Source organism: Tenrec ecaudatus, chromosome 6 (assembly GCF_050624435.1).
Source record: "Tenrec ecaudatus isolate mTenEca1 chromosome 6, mTenEca1.hap1, whole genome shotgun sequence".
Lineage (NCBI taxonomy): Eukaryota > Metazoa > Chordata > Mammalia > Afrosoricida > Tenrecidae > Tenrec > Tenrec ecaudatus.
The window spans coordinates 126,517,572-126,535,185 of record NC_134535.1 but is presented as its reverse complement, the minus strand read 5'-3'; the positions used below and the strand labels follow the sequence as shown (position 1 = coordinate 126,535,185).

General features: G+C 54.6%; 2 protein-coding genes across 3 annotated transcripts; one reads left to right on the top strand and one right to left on the bottom strand.

Annotated features, from left to right (window-relative positions):
- Window positions 1-790: 790 nt before the first annotated feature.
- Window positions 791-4,033, top strand: TPI1 (triosephosphate isomerase 1). Its single transcript, XM_075552123.1, has 7 exons — window positions 791-948; window positions 2,122-2,245; window positions 2,351-2,435; window positions 2,514-2,646; window positions 2,918-3,003; window positions 3,251-3,338; window positions 3,431-4,033. The coding sequence occupies exons 1-7, from the start codon at window positions 834-836 to the stop codon at window positions 3,547-3,549; spliced, it is 750 nt and encodes a 249-aa protein (XP_075408238.1). The 5' UTR covers window positions 791-833; the 3' UTR covers window positions 3,550-4,033.
- A 114-nt stretch (window positions 4,034-4,147) lies between these two features.
- SPSB2 (splA/ryanodine receptor domain and SOCS box containing 2) lies at window positions 4,148-6,290 on the bottom strand. 2 transcript variants are annotated; one of them, XM_075552121.1, is made up of 3 exons: window positions 6,128-6,285; window positions 5,305-6,030; window positions 4,148-4,527 (listed from the first exon to the last, which is right to left on the bottom strand). In XM_075552121.1, the coding sequence occupies exons 2-3, from the start codon at window positions 5,969-5,971 to the stop codon at window positions 4,400-4,402; spliced, it is 795 nt and encodes a 264-aa protein (XP_075408236.1). In that variant the 5' UTR covers window positions 5,972-6,030; window positions 6,128-6,285; the 3' UTR covers window positions 4,148-4,399. The 2 variants fall into 2 exon arrangements, with proteins under 2 accessions (XP_075408236.1, XP_075408235.1); XM_075552120.1 differs by having other exon boundaries at window positions 5,305-6,290.
- Window positions 6,291-17,614: the final 11,324 nt, after the last annotated feature.

The window sequence follows — 17,614 nt, the reverse complement described above, 5'->3', positions numbered from 1 at the left end:
GAGTGTGGGCAACTTGCTGGGCAGCTCCTGGTACACGGTCGCTGGCGCTGGGGAATTGGGTGTGCCACTGGGAGGTGGTCCCTGGGGCAGGAGGAGGGCTAGTTGGGGCTGAGACCGCCAAGGGAGGGCCTCGGTGCAGAGAAAGGGAAGCGGCTGGAGAGCCCTTCCTCCTCGCCCTAGTGGGGGGGGGCCTCTGCCTGGGCCCCAGGCCCAGGAGTGGCTTGTGAGCTCCCGCAGAGTAAGGCGTCCCGGAGGGGCTGCTGCCCCTCCCGCAGACCCTGTCACTTGTCCAGCGGCTGTGGGGCCAAACGTATTGCTGGGTGGGTCAAGGGTGCTCCCCGGACGCTGGGGGCAGGGGTGCTCGTTCCCCGAGTTGGAGCCATGCCCCTCGGAGCTGCCTGCGCCCTGGTGAGCACTGGCGCAAGGCCTGGCTTCCTTCCTGCCGCCGAGTCGCCCCTGGGGGACGCCCAAGCACGGATCACAGCGCTTGCCACCCCTCGGCCAGGCAGTGGGGCGACGGCCACCCAGCCCCCGCCCGCGACGCCGCTGGAACGTCGATAGAAGAAAGGAGGGCACGTCAGAATCGAACCATCCCGGCCCGCGGCGGGCGGGCCCAGGGCTAAGGACTGGCAGGGAGGGAGGCAGGGAGGAGCGGGCAGGCAGGGAGGGAGGAGCGGGCAGGCAGGGAGGGAGGAGCGGGCAGGCAGGGAGGAGCGGGCATGGCGGAGGAGGAGGAGGAGGAGGCGGAGTTCTGCCTCGCCGCGCTCTATATAAGCCACCAGTGGCAGCGGCTGCGCGGTGATCCTGACCTTCAGACTGTCGGCGCCAGCACCATGGCGCCCTCCAGGAAGTTCTTCGTGGGGGGAAACTGGAAGATGAACGGGCGGAAGAAGGGGCTGGGGGAGCTCATCACCACCCTGAACGCGGCCAAGCTGCCGGCCGATACCGGTAAGCCCTCGCCCGGGCGGAGAGCGGGACGGGCGTGGCCCCCGCGGGTGCCCTCGGGGACCGGACCGCACGCGCGGCCCGGGATCAGGCTGCTAGGTGTCCGGCCCTTGACCCCACAGTGCGGCGGCTGCAGGGGGGGAGGCGTCCGCGGGGGAAGGCGAGGCCCCACTTAATGGGGTCCTCCCACCGGGGCGGGAAAGGACTCGGGTCGCTGGGAAGAAGATGGCCCGGGGCGCGCACGGGGACTGTCCGAGCGAGGAGCGGGGAAGGAGCAGAGCCCGCCCGAGCCCCGGGGGGCGGCCGGGGGAGCCTGCGACGCCCCCGAGCGGGGGGGGGGCCACAGCGCACGCGGCTCCCGGCTACCTGCCCCTGGGCCCCGGCGCCGTGCGCCGCCGCACGTAGCCCGAGAGACTCCTCCCCGCGCCTGGCCTGGCCGCCGCGGCCCCCGCCCCGCCGGACACTCGGATCCGTTCCATTCAGCAGCCCCGGCCGCGCGGCCTTCTGTGGGCGCACCGAGCGGAATGCAAACTGGCCGAGCCACTGGGACTGGGTAGCGGTCCCACAGCATCCCCCCACCTGGGAACGGGAAGCGCGAGGCCTGTGGGAGCTAGTCAACTGCGTGCCACCCACGGGTAAAGGATGCTGTGCTCTGCCCCCGCCCGCCCACCCCCTAAATCACAGGCGCCAGACCCGAAGCGCTAGCCCCTTCTGGTGTGTTCCCCTAACGGCCCCCATGCAAACACAAGAAATTGGCCCCTTCGCCCCTGCTAAAAATCCTTTCCTGCTGGAGCAGGTGAGGATGGGCTATTTTGGAAAGGAGGCCGGCTTGGCCCCTCGAGAATGCTGAGTCTGGGAGGTGCCTGTGCCCAGAATAGCCCCCAGAAACCAGAGCCACAGCTGTTAAAGAGCAGAGGGCAGGCCTAGGGCCATGGCCTCTCATGGCCACCTGGAAGGCGCTCTGGGTTGGTTGCAGGCCCGGCCTGGGCTGGGGAGTGGACAAAGGTCATCTCTTGCTGGGCGACAAAAAGGAAAGAAGACTAAGGAGGAAGGATAGTGGGGGTGGGGAGGACGTGGGGGGAGGGGTGCTCCAGTGCACTGGATGGAAGTGAAGAATGTAGGCTTCTTGCCATCTTCCTCCACCCCCACCACCCCCACCTTCCATCTCATCTTCAGAGGTGGTCTGTGCACCCCCTACTGCCTACATCGACTTTGTCAGGCAGAAGCTGGATGCCAAGATCGCAGTGGCTGCACAGAACTGCTACAAAGTGACCAACGGGGCTTTCACTGGGGAGATCAGGTGAGACACAGGCAGAAGGGAGGTACAGCCACCCCACACCCCGCCCGCCCTTTCCTAGCTAAGGGGAGGGTTCCCTCTTGACCTGTGGCTCCCTCTCTCATTTAGCCCTGGCATGATCAAAGACTGTGGAGCCACCTGGGTAGTCCTGGGCCACTCGGAGAGAAGGCATGTCTTTGGAGAGTCGGATGAGGTGAGTCAGCAGGAAAGGAGGGGGAGAGGAGACCCTTATTCCAAGAGGGGTGTTTCACCAGATTTGTTCCCCAAACAGCTCATTGGGCAGAAGGTGGCCCATGCCCTGGCAGAGGGCCTTGGAGTAATCGCATGCATCGGGGAGAAGCTGGATGAGAGGGAAGCTGGCATCACAGAGAAGGTCGTTTTTGAGCAGACCAAGGTCATTGCAGGTATTTCTGGAGAAGACCTTTGAGCCTAGCCAGGGCCACAGAGGGTGCGATTGGATGCTCTGCAGCTTGACTCTGAACTCAGGCTGATCCAGGAAAGGGGGGACCAGAGCCCTTGTGCCTTCCCTCACTCCCCCTGATGGTACAGTTGCCACTTGGGTGGGTGGGTAGGGTTCTTCAGTCGGCAGCAGGGGGCTGCTCCCATTCTTCCTACCCTGGGGGAGGTGGCTGGCTTCTGTTAATGCCCTCTCCATCTCTCATCTCTGCCCTGCAGATAACGTGACCGACTGGAGCAAGGTTGTCTTGGCTTATGAACCCGTGTGGGCCATTGGTACCGGCAAGACTGCAACACCCCAACAGGTGACCTACCCCAGGAGCCCTTCCTTTGTACAACAGGGTAGCCACAGAGACCTTGTGGGCCAACCAATCCCACATGTTAAAAGACCAGGAGACCCCAAATCTACAGAGAAAGATTTGTCCGAGCCCCTCATTCTGAGCCCTGGCTGGGATTAAAGCGCTAGAGTTGGGAGATTGCACATCGGTGCCCGGTGCTTTTTCCCACTGGGTGGGGATGAGAAAGGGTTCTACTTGCCTGCTCTTGTCCTAGGCCCAGGAAGTCCATGAGAAACTGCGGGGATGGCTCAAGTCCAACGTCTCTGATTCGGTGGCTCAAAGCACCCGCATCATTTATGGAGGTGAGTAGGTTTGGCCTTACTGAAAACTAGACCAGGTCCTCCTCAGGGGGCCCACCGCACCCCTGATCACCCCCCTCTTTACTCCCTCCCAGGTTCTGTGACAGGGGCTACCTGCAAGGAACTGGCTAGCCAGCCTGACGTGGATGGCTTCCTGGTTGGTGGCGCCTCCCTCAAGCCCGAATTTGTGGACATCATCAATGCCAAACAATAAGCCCCTCCCTTCCATCTCCCTGGCCCCCTTCCTGCCAAGCCAGAGACTAGGCAGCCCAGAAGCCTAGTCCATCAACTGCCACCCTGCCCCATGCTTGTGATGGTGTCACCTGCCCCCCTCTCGTGGCCTCATCCAAACTGTACTGTGTGCACCTTCTCCTGTCATGGTTGGGACCAGGCCAATCACTTCACCCAGGACTATAATGGTCGGAACTTTACATGTTACCAAGGTGGCTTCTTGTAAGCTGAGAGGTGGGGGGGATGGGGGGGGCTTGCCCCTGGGTGCCCTTAGCCTCAGATCACAGCAAAGGCAGGAGAGAGAAAGTACCTTCCTCTTGCTCTCCCACTTATCTTGAGGTCAGCAGCTGAGAAGAGGCCCTGTCTGCCCCTCAGGGCCCAGGGGTGCTACCATCTCCCATGATTCCATTGCCTGTGTCGTGTGTCAGCTGCCGCAGTCGTGGGGGAAATAAATATCTGGCACTGTGCCTTGTGGTGTGCCCTTCGCTGTACTTGCCCATGCGATTTCTCCTTTTAGAGACAGCCACAGACCCTATACTGCGTGCCAAGAGGGGGGAAACGGTCAGTAACATTTCTATAACAACAGATCTTAATATTTTTACTCAAAAAAACAAAAGCAAACTTTGAGTACCAGGCAGCCACAGGCTCGAATAATAGCTCCCTCCTGCCACCCACGCTGGGTGCCTGTGGGACGATGGAGCTCCCCAGAATATTGGGGACAGGAGCTCGCCTCCCCCGTCAGAGGCACTGGCTTTCAGAAGCTGGTGTGGACCAGCAACTTCCTGTGCCACTCCTGAGACCCACAAGGTCTCTGCACTGTTGGGAAGCACAGGTCACTGGTAGAGCAGGTAGCGCTTCATGGCAGGGGGCAGCGGCAGAGCAGATACCTGGCCAAGCCGGGTATCCCCCAGGGCGTGGCGCACACACAGCCGGCTCAGGTGCAGAAGGGAGTGCGGCTCCGCTGGGGGACAGAGGAAGGTGAAGGTTAAGTAGGGGTGCAGTGCCCACCAGGAGACAAACACCTTCAAACTACTGGGTCTTCGCCCACAGCCCTTCTGGCCTCCCTGCTCCACTGCTGCTTGCTACACCTGGCCTGAAAGGGAGGTGCAAGGCACCTTAACCTTCTGCATCTACTCTTGGGGTGAGGGCATTTCAGCTAGATTTCACACATCCTCCAGCAGAGCTGGGAATTCAGCTGCAGCTAGGCCCTCTAGGGGACATGCCAAGGTGCCTGGGGGCTGGTGCTATGTGACAAAATGGATGGGTTGGCCCTGCTGGGCCTGTACTGGGCTGCTCTTGCTGGAGACTGCAAACTCAGGCTATGGCTAAATTCAGTCAGCCCCAAGTTCTGGCCTTAATTGGCTCCCCAAGGAGGCCCCGCCCCAAGGCCCACCTCCTACTCTTCTGGGTGCCCAGGAAACCCCCAGCTCCATCCTGGGTAGTTTGTGGGAGGAAGTAGGTATGTGTCAGCGATGGGTCAGAGCCCAGGGAATCTGAACACACCCCTGGTGCTAGCCTTCTCTGCCTTTGAACCAGTACACCTTTAACCCTTGCACCGCTTGCTTCAGGGCCTGAAGCCTCAGTAAACCCTAATTCCTAGACCCCATTCAGGCCCGTCTGCATTCAGCACCTATTAGCCAGGAGCACTCCAGCAAGTTATTTTTGCCGAGGCAAGCCTGAAGAACCACCACCTGCCGATTCACCACCTCCAGTGACAGACCCTCTCCCCAGGCCTCACCTCTCCTCTCGCCCAGGTAGCGGATGCGGACTTGGCATTGGCCCCAAACAGCACTTACAGCCGGGTAGAGGGTCCTGCCCTTCAGTCCTCGGAAGGCTGGCCCCAGGTAGGTGCCCCCGATAGCGTAGCCCAGAGTTCCCTCCTCCATGTCCAGAACCACCAGTAGCCTCTCTGGCACCTCCAACGGGCCACCCTGAGGTCCGGCTGGATAGTGGGGGGCGCCAGGCCCCTTGCTCTGATGGTACAGCTTTCCACGCCCAATGTCCCAGCCCCAGGACTCGCTGTTGCTGCCCAGCAGCGCCGCGTAGTGATCGGCCTGCAGCGGGGCCAGGGCCGTGGCCACGCCGACCACGGCGTGGGTGCCCCTCTGCTCCGGCGGCCAGCTGATCTCCCAGGCGTGCAGGCCCCTCGAGTAGCCGCTCTTACCGCGGACCCCATCAGTACTCTGGGCCACAGGCCGCCGCTCAAAGCACAGCCCCCCTTCCTTGACATCGATGTTTTCTGAGCAGTCCTTGGGGTTCCAGCCGTGGCGCCGCTGGGACCGCAGGTCAGGAGGGGGTGCGGACAGCAGTTCCTCCAGGCCCTCAGGACTTGAGAGGTCGGGGTACAGGGCCTGTGGGGTGGGGGTGCTGCGGCTGCTGCCCGCTGCCAGGGCCGTCTGGCCCATGGAGGTAGAGGAGTTGAGGAGTGCCGGGTCTGAAAGTTGCGCTCCAATTGCGGACTGACCTGGAGCGGGGTCGGGGGAGAGAGCGTGTGAACCGGGAGACCCAGGCGGCGGCGGCCCATCCATCCACTGCCCGCGGCGCCCAGGCCCGTGCTTCACCTGGCCCACCGCCTCTCCGCGCCCAGAGCCGCGTCAGTCCGCGCCCTCGGCGCCTCGGCCCCGGGGCGCCCCCTCCGCCATCGCTGTCGCCCCCCGCGAGCCGCGGCCAGCTCCCGGCCCCGTAAGTCGCCGGCGGTCCGCAGAGGCCGAGCCGAGGGCAGCAGGGGCGGGCCGGCCGCCGCCGCTTCCGCCTCCAGCCCCGCCCCGGCCCCGCCCCTCCCGAAGCCCCGCCCCTTCAGGGGCCCCGCCCCGCGGGCCCTCCCGGGCAGTTAACCCTCTCCTCTCTGCGCCGCCCCGCGCCGCGCCCCGCGCGCGTCCTTCCGCGGCCGTTAACACGGTGGTCACCGCTCTAGGGGACTCGGCTGGCCCCGAGACGCTGCCCCCGCGGGGCGGGAGGACTCTCCCGGGCAGTTAACCCTCTGCTCACCTCCCGAGGCTGCGTGCACCCTGCACCCTGCACCCCACTCCTGAGCCCCTGGGGCGTGGGGCGTGGGTCTTCGTGTTTCACATCTGTTTGGGGTCCCTGCCTCTGGGCGGCCTCTGTCCGTGAGTCAGCCTGGGCCCTGGCTGCGGTGCTGCTCCGTTTCAGGCGTGAACTGCGCGTGTCATCCGACTGCACGCTGGCTGTTCCAGGCCACACACACACCTGACACACGCACACCTGACACACGCACACACCTGACACACACGCACACCTGACACACACACGCACACACACACCTGACACGCACACACACCTGACACACGCACGCACACCTGACACACACACGCACACACACCTGACACACGCACACCTGACACACGCACACACCTGACACACACGCACACCTGACACACACACCTGACACGCACACACACCTGACACACGCACGCACACCTGACACACACACACCTGACACACAGACGCAGACACACACCTGACACACAGACGCAGACACACACCTGACACACGCACACCTGACACACGCACACACCTGACACACACGCACACCTGACACACACACACCTGACACACACAGACGCAGACACACACCTGACACACGCACACCTGACACACGCACACACCTGACACACACGCACACCTGACACACACACGCGCACACACACCTGACGCACGCACACCTGACACACACACACCTGACACACACAGACGCAGACACACACCTGACACACACACACCTGACACACACGCACACCTGACACACGTGCGCACACACGCACGCACACGCGTGCACACACACACACATGCACACACGCTACTCAGTGCCATGGAGTTGATTCCAGCTCAGAGCGACCCTGTAGGGCCGGGGCGAAGTGCCCCAGCAGCCGCCACCCTTTCAGACAGCTCCTCATGCTGTGGGGACCCCCCCCCCAAACCATAACATTATTTTCGTGGCTACTTCATCACTGTCATTTTGCTCCTGTTATGATTCAGGGGACCCTTGTGAGAGGAGCGTTCCACCCCCAAAGGGGTTGCGACCCACAGGTTGAGAACCGCCGCCTTAGGGAGTAGAAAGCCTTGTCTCTCCCCCGTGGGACCTTGGGTGGTTTCCAACTGCTGGCTTTGAGGTCAGTTAGCATCCCAACGCGGGTCAGCAGCGCGGTTTTCAGCCAAGGAAGCCATGCCACCTAAGTAGCTGTGCGATTGCCAAACTTCCCCAAACCGGTTTCTTCGTGTTTGTTTGTTGCTTGGGCCGTGAGCTAAGTGGGCGTGCTGATGGCACTTTCCTCACAGAGGAGCTCTCGTGTTTAGTGGGTCACGCGTTGGGCTGCTAACTGCAAGGGCGGCAGTTTGAAACCACCAGGTTCTCTGAGGTAGAAAGATGAGGCTTTCTACGCCCATAGAGTTAGTCTTGAAAAGCCCAGGGGCAGGTCCACTCTGCCCCATAGGGTCATTGTGAGTCAGAATGGACTTCATAGTAATGAGTTTGGGTTCTGTTTTCCTCACAGGGTGGTTTTGGAGTCGAATAACCCACGTAAAAACTGATGTAAAGCATTTAGCACCAAGCCTGGCACGCAGTCTGCTCTGTACTTGGAAGTGTAACTGACGCTGTGACTTTCCTGAGGGCAGATTCTGCGGAGAACAGGACAGTGGTGAGGGGCAGTGAAGGGTGAGAGAACAGGACAGTGGTGAGGGGTGAGAGAACAGGACAGTGGTGAGGGGCAGTGAAGGCTGAGAGAACAGGACAGTGGTGAGGGGCAGTGAAGGGTGAGAGAACAGGACAGTGGTGAGGGGCGGCAGCTTTGGGGCAGGCTGACTGGGCATGCATACCTGAAGGCTACTCTGCATGTGACCTTAGCCAAATGACTTACCCTCCTCCAGGTCTGCTTCCTCCTCTGGAAAACAGGGCGATCCTCATGCGCACTTCATAGGCTGGGGTGTTGTGAGTGTGGACCCTGACTCCGCCGGTCCAGCAGGGCAGAGTAGACCTCTCCCAGAGTTTCCTAGATCGTCATCTGTACAGGAACTAATTGCTGCCACGTCTTTTCTTCCACAGAGCTGTTGCGTGGGTGGGAACGCTTGACCTCACAATGAGCAGCTAAGCATGTAGCCATTGTGCCAGTGGGGCTCCTTTTATAAGGATGTACCCACCCCTGATATTGAGTCGACTCCTATGAGTCGATTCTTAGCGACCCAACATAGACATAGGGTCTCTGAGATGGTCAGTCTTGATGGGAGCAGTCAGCCAGGTCTTTCTCCAGAGAAATGGGGTGTCAACCACTGACCAACCCTTTGAGTAGCCCCACACCTCCCTCACGCCATGCCCATGGCACCCTTTTATAAGGGTGTAGGGAGGGGGGAGTTTCTGTACGTGTGGAGGGCAGTGGTGTTTGGTGGTAGAATTCTTGGCTGCATTTCTGCTTCGGCATACCCAGTCCACTGTCAGCGCCCTTCTACAGGTAACTTTCCTGCTGAACAGATTTTGGGGAGTGCCCAGACTAGGTAGAAAGGTCTGGCCATCATATTTGCATAGTCCCACAGAATCATTTTGTGGGAATTACAAGACCATGGGTAGCCGGGTCATAGGAAGTAACTCACAGAGCCACATCTTGAAATCCTAAACACACTCCAGCACACATTGGCCTCTTCGAGCCTAATTGCTGTTTCCATGAACTTTAGTATAACTGGTGCAGTTGGCAATGTTGGAGGACTCCCAAGACACCGTCACATCAGACGTAGGATCAACATCCAGGTCTGGGAGTCAAGGAGGAATTTCAGCCTCATGGATGTGGCTCTGAACGAGTCAATCATGCTTAGATCTGCAGACTGACAGACAGGGCTGAATCAGGATGAGCACACTGGAGTACACGGTGGTACAGTCTGAGATCAGCAATGGGAAGGCCAAGGTCTTTTTCTTTGGAACTTTGCTTGACGTCTACGGTGAACAGTTGTGGAACCAAATCAGGAAAGATGCTTCAGGAAGTAGTCACTCGGGACACTGCATTTGATTGCTAGAGTACATGTATGTTCTCTCTAGATGGATAGATATAGATATACATACACACGTGTGTAATAATTCTACATATTTTATAGATGTAAACTTTTTATATCTGTTATATATATAATTTTGAAGGCCCTTAGACTAGCCTTTTTATGAAATGTTTTCCACAATGATATATGTATGTCAGCTTACTTGGGCCACGATTCTCAGTGGTTTGACAGTTAGATAGACAATGATATAATTTGGCAGTTAAAGAATGATGCCATCAACCCCAATGATGTGATTCGATTAGTTCAGTCCTCAAGGGGAGTAGAGTGGGATGCAACTCCGTCTGCTCGAAATAGCTCTGATCCCAGGTAAGGAGATAGTCCCTAGGGTGAGACCTGCATCTCCTTTTATCTTATAAGAGATAAAAGGAGAAGGAGAGATGAGCACAGGAGCATGACTACTGTCACCAAGAAAGGAGATCTAAGTTTAAAAAAAATTTTTTGCACATGTGGCTAATATGCTAACAATTATTAAATCTAGGTGGAAGTTATATTGATGTGCCTTGAACTATTATAATCTAGAACTTTTTCTAAGAAAATGAAAGATATGAAAAATAATTTGAACTAAAACAGGAATTATCCAAATAAAAATGCAAATTAAAGAAAAGACCTGTGAGAAGCAGAGCATGACCTTTGGACCCAGGATCCCTACATCAAGGACCTCTCAACTCAGGGCAGAGTGATGCCAAGACCCACTAGATCTCCAGGGACACCAAACTCACAGATGCTGAAAAGAGCGAGGACGGTCTTCCAGAGCTGAGAGACAAACCCGTCCCCTAGGTGCAGTGCTCTGAATGCAGCCTTCTAGCTGCCTCGACTATGAGAGAATAAGTGCTGTTTGTGAAAGCCATCCACTGAGGGTACTTGTGTTTGGTCGCACCAGAGAACTGGATAGTACCGTGGGAAACGTCTGGATGACTCCATATGTCCTCAAGACACACAGAAAAAGCAGCAGGCAGGTCATTGACTTCTCAGCACCTTCTCTTTCTAGTGTGAAAATATAAACTATTTCTCCCCAGAAGTTACCATCTATCTCATCTAGGTCTAGAAGACAGCTCTTTTCTCCAATAATTATAAAAAATTGTTTCAGGTGGGTTTTTGTTTATTTATTTACTTTTTAAAAATTGTGAAACAGGTAAAGGTTACAGAGCAAATCTGGTTTCCATTCAATAATTCATACACATTTTGTTTTGTCATTAATTGCAATTCCCACAACATACTATCACTCAACCCCACTTCTACCCTGGCTTCCTGTTCCCAGTCATCTTGCCTCCTGAACCCTTCCTGCCTTCTGAATTTTGTCTGTGGGAAAATGCTGCCCTGTTGGTCTTGAGTGGGTGACTGGGCTAAGGAGCACACACCTCTAGGATCAGTGTTCACCGTATAGGCCTGTCTATTGCTGGCTGAAAATCGAACCATGGAGATGGGTTTAGTCCGTGCTGGAAGGGTAACTAAAGGCCATAGTCTTAGGGGTTCCACTGATCTCTATCTTAGTCAGCCTCGTCTGTCAGAGGAAGCCAGCCCCTAACACATCATTATGGGTCCTGTAGGCGCAATTGTACAGCGATAATAAGTAAAGATTATAGTAAAGTTATAGAGAGCATGAGAGATAGAAGTGAAGCATTGAAATAAATGGAGTCATACACGATTCATGGTAGGATGCTCACCTCAGCCCCCGCTGATGGTCCACGTGGAGGGAGAGTTTAATGCTAGCCCAGGCTTTTTATATTCTCTGGGGACATGCAAGCCCCCTAATTACAGGTGAGTACAAACATCACAGAAAAGGGTTGTGCTATAGGTAATACACTAATGGGAGGGGTGATCTAGTAATAGGAAGAGGGATTGGGGGTATACATATGGCAAGATGGGCGGATCCTAGATATAGGACTGCAACTTAACTTTGGATGTCACAGAGCCAGCTTTGCCTGTTAACTGGCTCAACTGATAGAGACCATTATTGGTAGGGTGTGAACACTTGGTCACAGGCCTCAGGGAGAACTAGTAGCAGGGAGCAGGTCTACCAGGTAGTCTGGTGACTAACTGCCCTTGGGAAGGATGTCTATAAGCATCTGACCTTGCCCCACATTTGTCTTATGATTTTGCGTTTCCTCTGTATTTCTCTCTCACTCTATCCAAGGTTTCCTAATGTGACCCCTGTTGGAGCTGTTGGCGGTGGTAGCTGGGCACCATCTAGGTCTCTAGATGGTCAGGGTAGAGGCCGAGCTCACATTGTCCATTAGGCCATTGGGTTGTTTCCATCGAGTCTTTTATTTTCCTCTGCACAGGCAGCTCTGGGTGGTTTGCACTGTTAGTCTACTGACAGTTTCATCAACAGTCTATACATTTTGAGCCATCCTGGACTGGTTTTAAAATCTTTCTAAAGGCTTTCATTTTTGGCAGAAGGTTTGACTTGACTTGAAACTAAAAACTTTGCTTTGTGTTGTGTGTGTGTGTATGTGTACATGTGCCATCTACTGCCTGTGTGAAACATATTTCTGGTTCCTCTCTTCTAGCCTGTAAGAGTCTGGGTAGACTAGAGAAACAAATCCATGGACACACATATATATTAGAAAGAGATTTATATACAAGAGCAATAGAACATTGAGAAAACATCCCAGCCCAGTCCAGATCAAGTCCATAAGTATGATATTAGCCTATATTTCCGATATTAATCTATAAAGTCCTCTTCAGACTCACGAAGCCAAATGTAGGACGATCACAAGCCAGGGGGTAGAGTCTTTGGATCCAGTGGCGTAAGCATCTCAGTGCTGGCAGAGGTCTCTCTGTGGCTTCTCCGACTTCCAAGATCTGGTTGCGTCCACGTGGCTTGTCTTCTGCAATGTCTCCCAGGGAGTGGCAGAGAGAGAGAGAGAGATGTCTCTGCCTCCAAGGAGGAAGTACCAGATTTCCCAGAATTCTCAGAGAAGGCAATGCCCACACAATAGTCTCACTGGCTATCTCTAGATTGACAGCCTAGACTCCAACCCTACTCTCTTAATCATTAAATTGACACCAGATTAGGTGACTACCACATAGCCATTAATTTAATGTGATTTCAGCCTTCATTAAAGATTTGTCACATAGCTGTCATTGTAGCAAGTAACAGTTACAGGAGCACTAGATGACGTGGCTTGGCTTCACCAATTTTTCTTTCTTTTTTAATTTTTGCTGAAAAAAATTCCATTATCTCCTCTTTAAATAACCAACCAATAAATGCTTTTGTAGTGTCAATTAGTTGAAAGGTGACAGAGCAGACCATCAGTTTACATTCAACAGTTCAGTTCATTATGTTTCAGCTCAGCCTTTGCAATCCCCTCAATGAGCCATCCCCTATCCCACTTCCTCCCAGTGTTTCCTGTGTCCATCTTTCCTAACTCTCGGAACTTAGTCATTGGGTAAATGCTTCCCTTTTGATCTTAAACGGTTGATCTTCGTTCTCAAGGTGGGTTCAATTCCTAACCTAAAGAATGAGTAAGGGCTGTGGCCTTCCAGTTCTACCAGTTTCTGCCCAACGGGTAGCCTGGACTCTCTTCTGACTTTTGAGTTTGTTCCATATTCTTTAGCCTCTCTATCCAAGCCTTTCTAATGCGATCCTTTCCAGAGCAGTGGGTAGGGGTAGCCAGGCCCCATCACGTCATTCTGGTCCCAGGGTTTTGGAGCCTGATGTTTACATGCTTGAAGGGTAACTCAAGACCATGGTCTTAGGGTTTCCACCAATCTGTCTTGTCAGCTTAGTCTTTTTTATTTGGTATTTCTATCTTTCAGTTTTTATCACTCTCTTCCCTTCCTGACAAACAGAAAGAGACCAGTAGTGGAACCTTAGATGGCTGCTCATGACCTTTTAAGAGCCCAATCACTATTCATCAAAATAGGATGTAGAACACGTTTCCACATTTATTTGGGCCTTTCGCTCCCTTTGCAGAAAAAAAAAAAATTACTCAGTGCCTCCCAGCAATGAAAAACTTTTGTATTATAGTCCATAATCCAGGATAAAGAGTGGCCATCTGCTTTTACAGCCCCCTTTATTGGTCTAGCACCCTCCAGCGAGCAATATTGCTCACTTTGGGAAACACTGATATGGAATGTCCTGAAAGATGTGATGCCAATTGACCATGGTGTTCCCGCCTCCTCACAGTTTTAAAAAGTTTTATTAGCATATAATTCACATATCCTACAATTCAAGAGTTCAATCATATGCAGAAGAGTTGTGCAATCATAACCACAATGAGTTTTAGAACATCTTCTTCCCCATTTCCCCTAGGCAATTACCCAGTTCCTGTCCCCCTTGATTTGCCGACCAAAGCAGGCTGGTTTTTCTGCCAGCACTCAAAGGGATGCTTTCTTTGGTTGAGTCAGAGGGGGCGGGGGTTCTTCAGGGTCAGACTGTCTCTGGAGCATTGTACAGAAAGGAGGACTTTTAAAACACTAGAACCAAAACATGTGCATCTAATTTTCAACCCGCCATCGCAGTTAGTCTTGCAAGGTGCACACGGAGAGGTTCAGAACTAGGGCCAGTTTCACAGGGGAGAGCGGCTGGCCACACACGAAGTGGCGTTAAAACTCCCAGGGAGCCTGGCTGAGGGAATGGCAATGGGTTTGGTCCTCTAAAGAGGCTCAATGGGTTTACCTCATCTCATCATGGAATCCTCACAACAAACCAAATGCCCTGCGCCTGAGCCCATTCCCATTTCAGCAGCCCTGCAGGGCAGCGCAGCGCTGACCACGGCTGCGGGAGGCTGTCAATCTCCCCGGGACTTATCTTTCTGCTGCAGAGGCGGGCCTAGCGTCCGCACCCACTATGGCCACCAGGGCGGCTCCTCCAAACAATGAAGGTACCAGTCTAGTCTGGCCAATGGCCGCGACTTAGAGACGCTGAGCCTGTCTCGGGCTACGAGGGAGGCTGGGGAACAGCAGCAGGAAGGCTCGAACCCGAGACGCCAGGGGGACCAGGAGACGGCCACGGCGGCGGCCCGCCCAGCGCTGCCACCTCAAGCGCGCCGGACGCCACCTGGGCGAAGCCCGCGGGACGCTGACTCACGCCGGGCGCGCGCGCGCGCGCGCAGGTCACGTCACCGGGTGCGCATGCGCGGTGCGGTCACGTGACCGGGGCGGGGCCGACCGGCGAGGGCGGGGCGTCCGTGGCAGTGCCGGGCAGTGGTCGCGCCCCGGCGGGCCGAGGCCGGAGTCGGAGCCAGAGACCCCGGGCCTTCTGAGGACCAGCGCCGGAAGGAAAGCCCCCCGCAGTCTCCACCTCCTTCCGGCTTCCCTTGTGTTGAAACTAGAATCTGGTTCGGTTTTCTGAGGTGGAACTGCCGCTCCTCAGCGGGGAGGGAGGACCCAGTGAGGCAGCCGGCCGGAGGACCCCCAGGCTGGGGGAGGGGGGTGGGCGGAGGGGTGCCGGAGTCGCTCACCTACGGAGCGAGGTGCTGTGCAAATCTCGTTGCGGGGTTCACACCCCGTTTCTTAGTCGGCTGCTCCCTTATCTCCTTCCTGCCTGTCCGAGTGCGGTCGGTCTTGGGGCCCTGCGGGGAGAGCGTTTTTTGTGCACTTGAAGTAGGAGACACCCAGGGTAGCTTAGAAACTTGGGTACGAAGGAGCCTAGTAGGATAATATAATACACTGCCAGCCCCACCTCGGTGACTCAGCCGAATACAAATACCCTTTTGCTTATCCTTGATTTTTAAAGAACTCTGACTCAACTTGTTCTGGCTCTCCTCTCGCCTTTCACGTCTTCCAGTGAAGTCCTCACCAGGGGCCTCTCAGGCTGTGTGTCCTCTGTTCTCAGAATGGATCCTTAACGTTTAGGGGGAGGCGAAGAATTTGTCTCCAAGTGAGGGAGGAGGTGTGGACTTGCTGGCTTTTCAAAAGCTTATTACCCATTCAGTATTTACTGGGCACTTGGTATGTGCCAGCCAATAGGATGGAGAGTGAAGCTCGAGGTTTAATGGTATCCCACTTACAGGTAGATAGATTAGGGGTAAAGGGAGGGTATTACCCCAAAATGCCTGCGCTAGGGGAGATCGGCTGGCAGGGTTGCAGGAATCAGGCACGCAAGTGGGCATGCTCAGAAGCCGGCCACCTAGGCCCAGGTGGAAGCCAGCTTGGACACACCCACATTAGGCACCAGCAGTATGACATCACACAGGTGCGCCTAGACACAGCCAGTAAGAACGGCCAATACCCTCAACCAGCCTGCCCTGCACATGGGGATCAGAGGGGGGGTGCGAAATACCAGACAGCAAGTCACTTTCTCATGTTTGGGTGCTCTCTTGCAGGTTGGAGGGCATAGGTGCCCCTGCGTCTCGGGCCCCGCTCTCTTGGGATTTCCTACTCTTGGTTCTGCACAATTGGTTTCGAGCTCCTGTTCAGTGTTCTTTTCACGTGTCTTTTCTCGCTCCCCTAAAGTGGATATTTTCAGTGGCGAGCTCTCCCACGCCTACCCGCCATACGCTTTGCGTGCTTTCCAGGGAGTATGCACTCTCTGAGACTGTAATACCTGAAACTTCCCTTTCCCTACTGAAAGTTACAGAAGTGCTTCTGCCCTGTGAATTCTTTTCCTTGCTGAGAAGCAAGAACCAAGGTAAACCACCCCAGAAACTTAACAAGACTACATAGCACGGTATTCTCTGGAAGACAGTACAGGAGGGTGTGTGTGTTCATTTATAAGGACAAGGTGTGTGGACTGTTATCAGGGAAATGCAGGGAACTGTCAGGGAGCATCCTAATTTAGAGGTCAAGGAAGGCCTCTAAGGATGTCGCATCAAAGCCTTGGCCAGTTCCACACAGGAAGAGAGGCTTGAGGCGGAGGAAGCACGGTGGGAGAACAGCCCTGAGAGGGCACTGTGGCTCAAAGCGAACAAGAGAGGTCACGACCGACCTTGAGCTGCTGGGCTGCACTGAAAGCCAAGGTGATGAGAAACTTCTTTGTACCTCTAATCTTAAGAGCACTGGGGAAATTTGAGGGCATTTAAAAAGGAAGTCGCAAAACTAACTAAATAATTAAAGGAAGCCACTTTACGTTTAAAAGAGCTTACTATAAAAAGTCTTATTAGAAAAATAATAAAGACGCTATGTTGATGGCAGCCAGAGCCCTGGAGCGGAGCTGGAGGAGCCACGTGGAGAGCCCCGCCAGACTTTTCACCCACTGGCCTGTGATCTTCCTGCTTTCAGCATCAGTGCCTGTGCTGCATGAGTCGAAAGAGGAATTTAGGGATTAGTATCAGACAAATGGGCTAATACTGGACTTATGGATGATCTGGACTGGGATGTTTTCTCAATATACAATTGCTCTTTGATATAGAGCTCTCAAAATAAATAAACTTATTGTAGCCTTTCACAGACGAGGCAAAGAGTGGAATCAGAAAGATACTTAGGAGCAGTGGTTAGATTCGGCCTGTTCGAACCAGTTTGGCAGAACCAATACCAAAGTTTTTGTTAAGTTTGGTGAACTGGTTGTTAAAATAGCACTTGTAATCAGGGTTCTCTGTAAGGCGAATCAGCAATTGCATATTCCACCTGCACATAGTCATGGTCATTCCACAGGTATAACACATTAGATGGAACTATGCTTGTAACATGAACAAGGGAGGGCAGAGTGGGGAGAAATACAAAGTCCATCTAGACAGAAGGGTCACAAGGAAGAGACAATCCAGTCAGGGTGCAGTTGTAGCACCAATGAAACGTACAACTTTCCTCAAGTTCTTTAATTCATCCTCCCCCCAAGCCCCCCACTCTCATGACCTCAATTCTACCTTACAAATCTGACTATACCAGAACATGTACACTGCTACAGATAAGAGCTGGAAACACAAGGAATCCAAGACAGATGAACTCCTCAGATCCAATAATGAGAATAGAGATACCAGGAGAGTAAGGGCACGGTGGGGGAGAAAAGGGGAATCGAGCACAAGGATCTACATATAGCCTCCTCCTAGGGGGAAAAACAACAGAAAAGTGGGTGAAGGGAGACTGGACAATGTAAGATATGAAAATAATAA

Bases quoted from the DNA above. Each gene is read 5' to 3' on its own strand.
- TPI1 (XM_075552123.1), top strand. From the start codon at position 834: ATGGCGCCCTCCAGGAAGTTCTTCGTGGGGGGAAACTGGAAGATGAAC. The intron at 949-2,121 runs GTAAGCCCTCGC...TCTCATCTTCAG, and splicing joins CAAGCTGCCGGCCGATACCG to AGGTGGTCTGTGCACCCCCT. The intron at 3,004-3,250 runs GTGACCTACCCC...CTCTTGTCCTAG, and splicing joins AGACTGCAACACCCCAACAG to GCCCAGGAAGTCCATGAGAA.
- SPSB2 (XM_075552120.1), bottom strand. From the start codon at position 6,094: ATGGATGGGCCGCCGCCGCCTGGGTCTCCCGGTTCACACGCTCTCTCC. The intron at 4,528-5,304 runs GTGAGGCCTGGG...TCTGTCCCCCAG, and splicing joins CTACCTGGGCGAGAGGAGAG to CGGAGCCGCACTCCCTTCTG.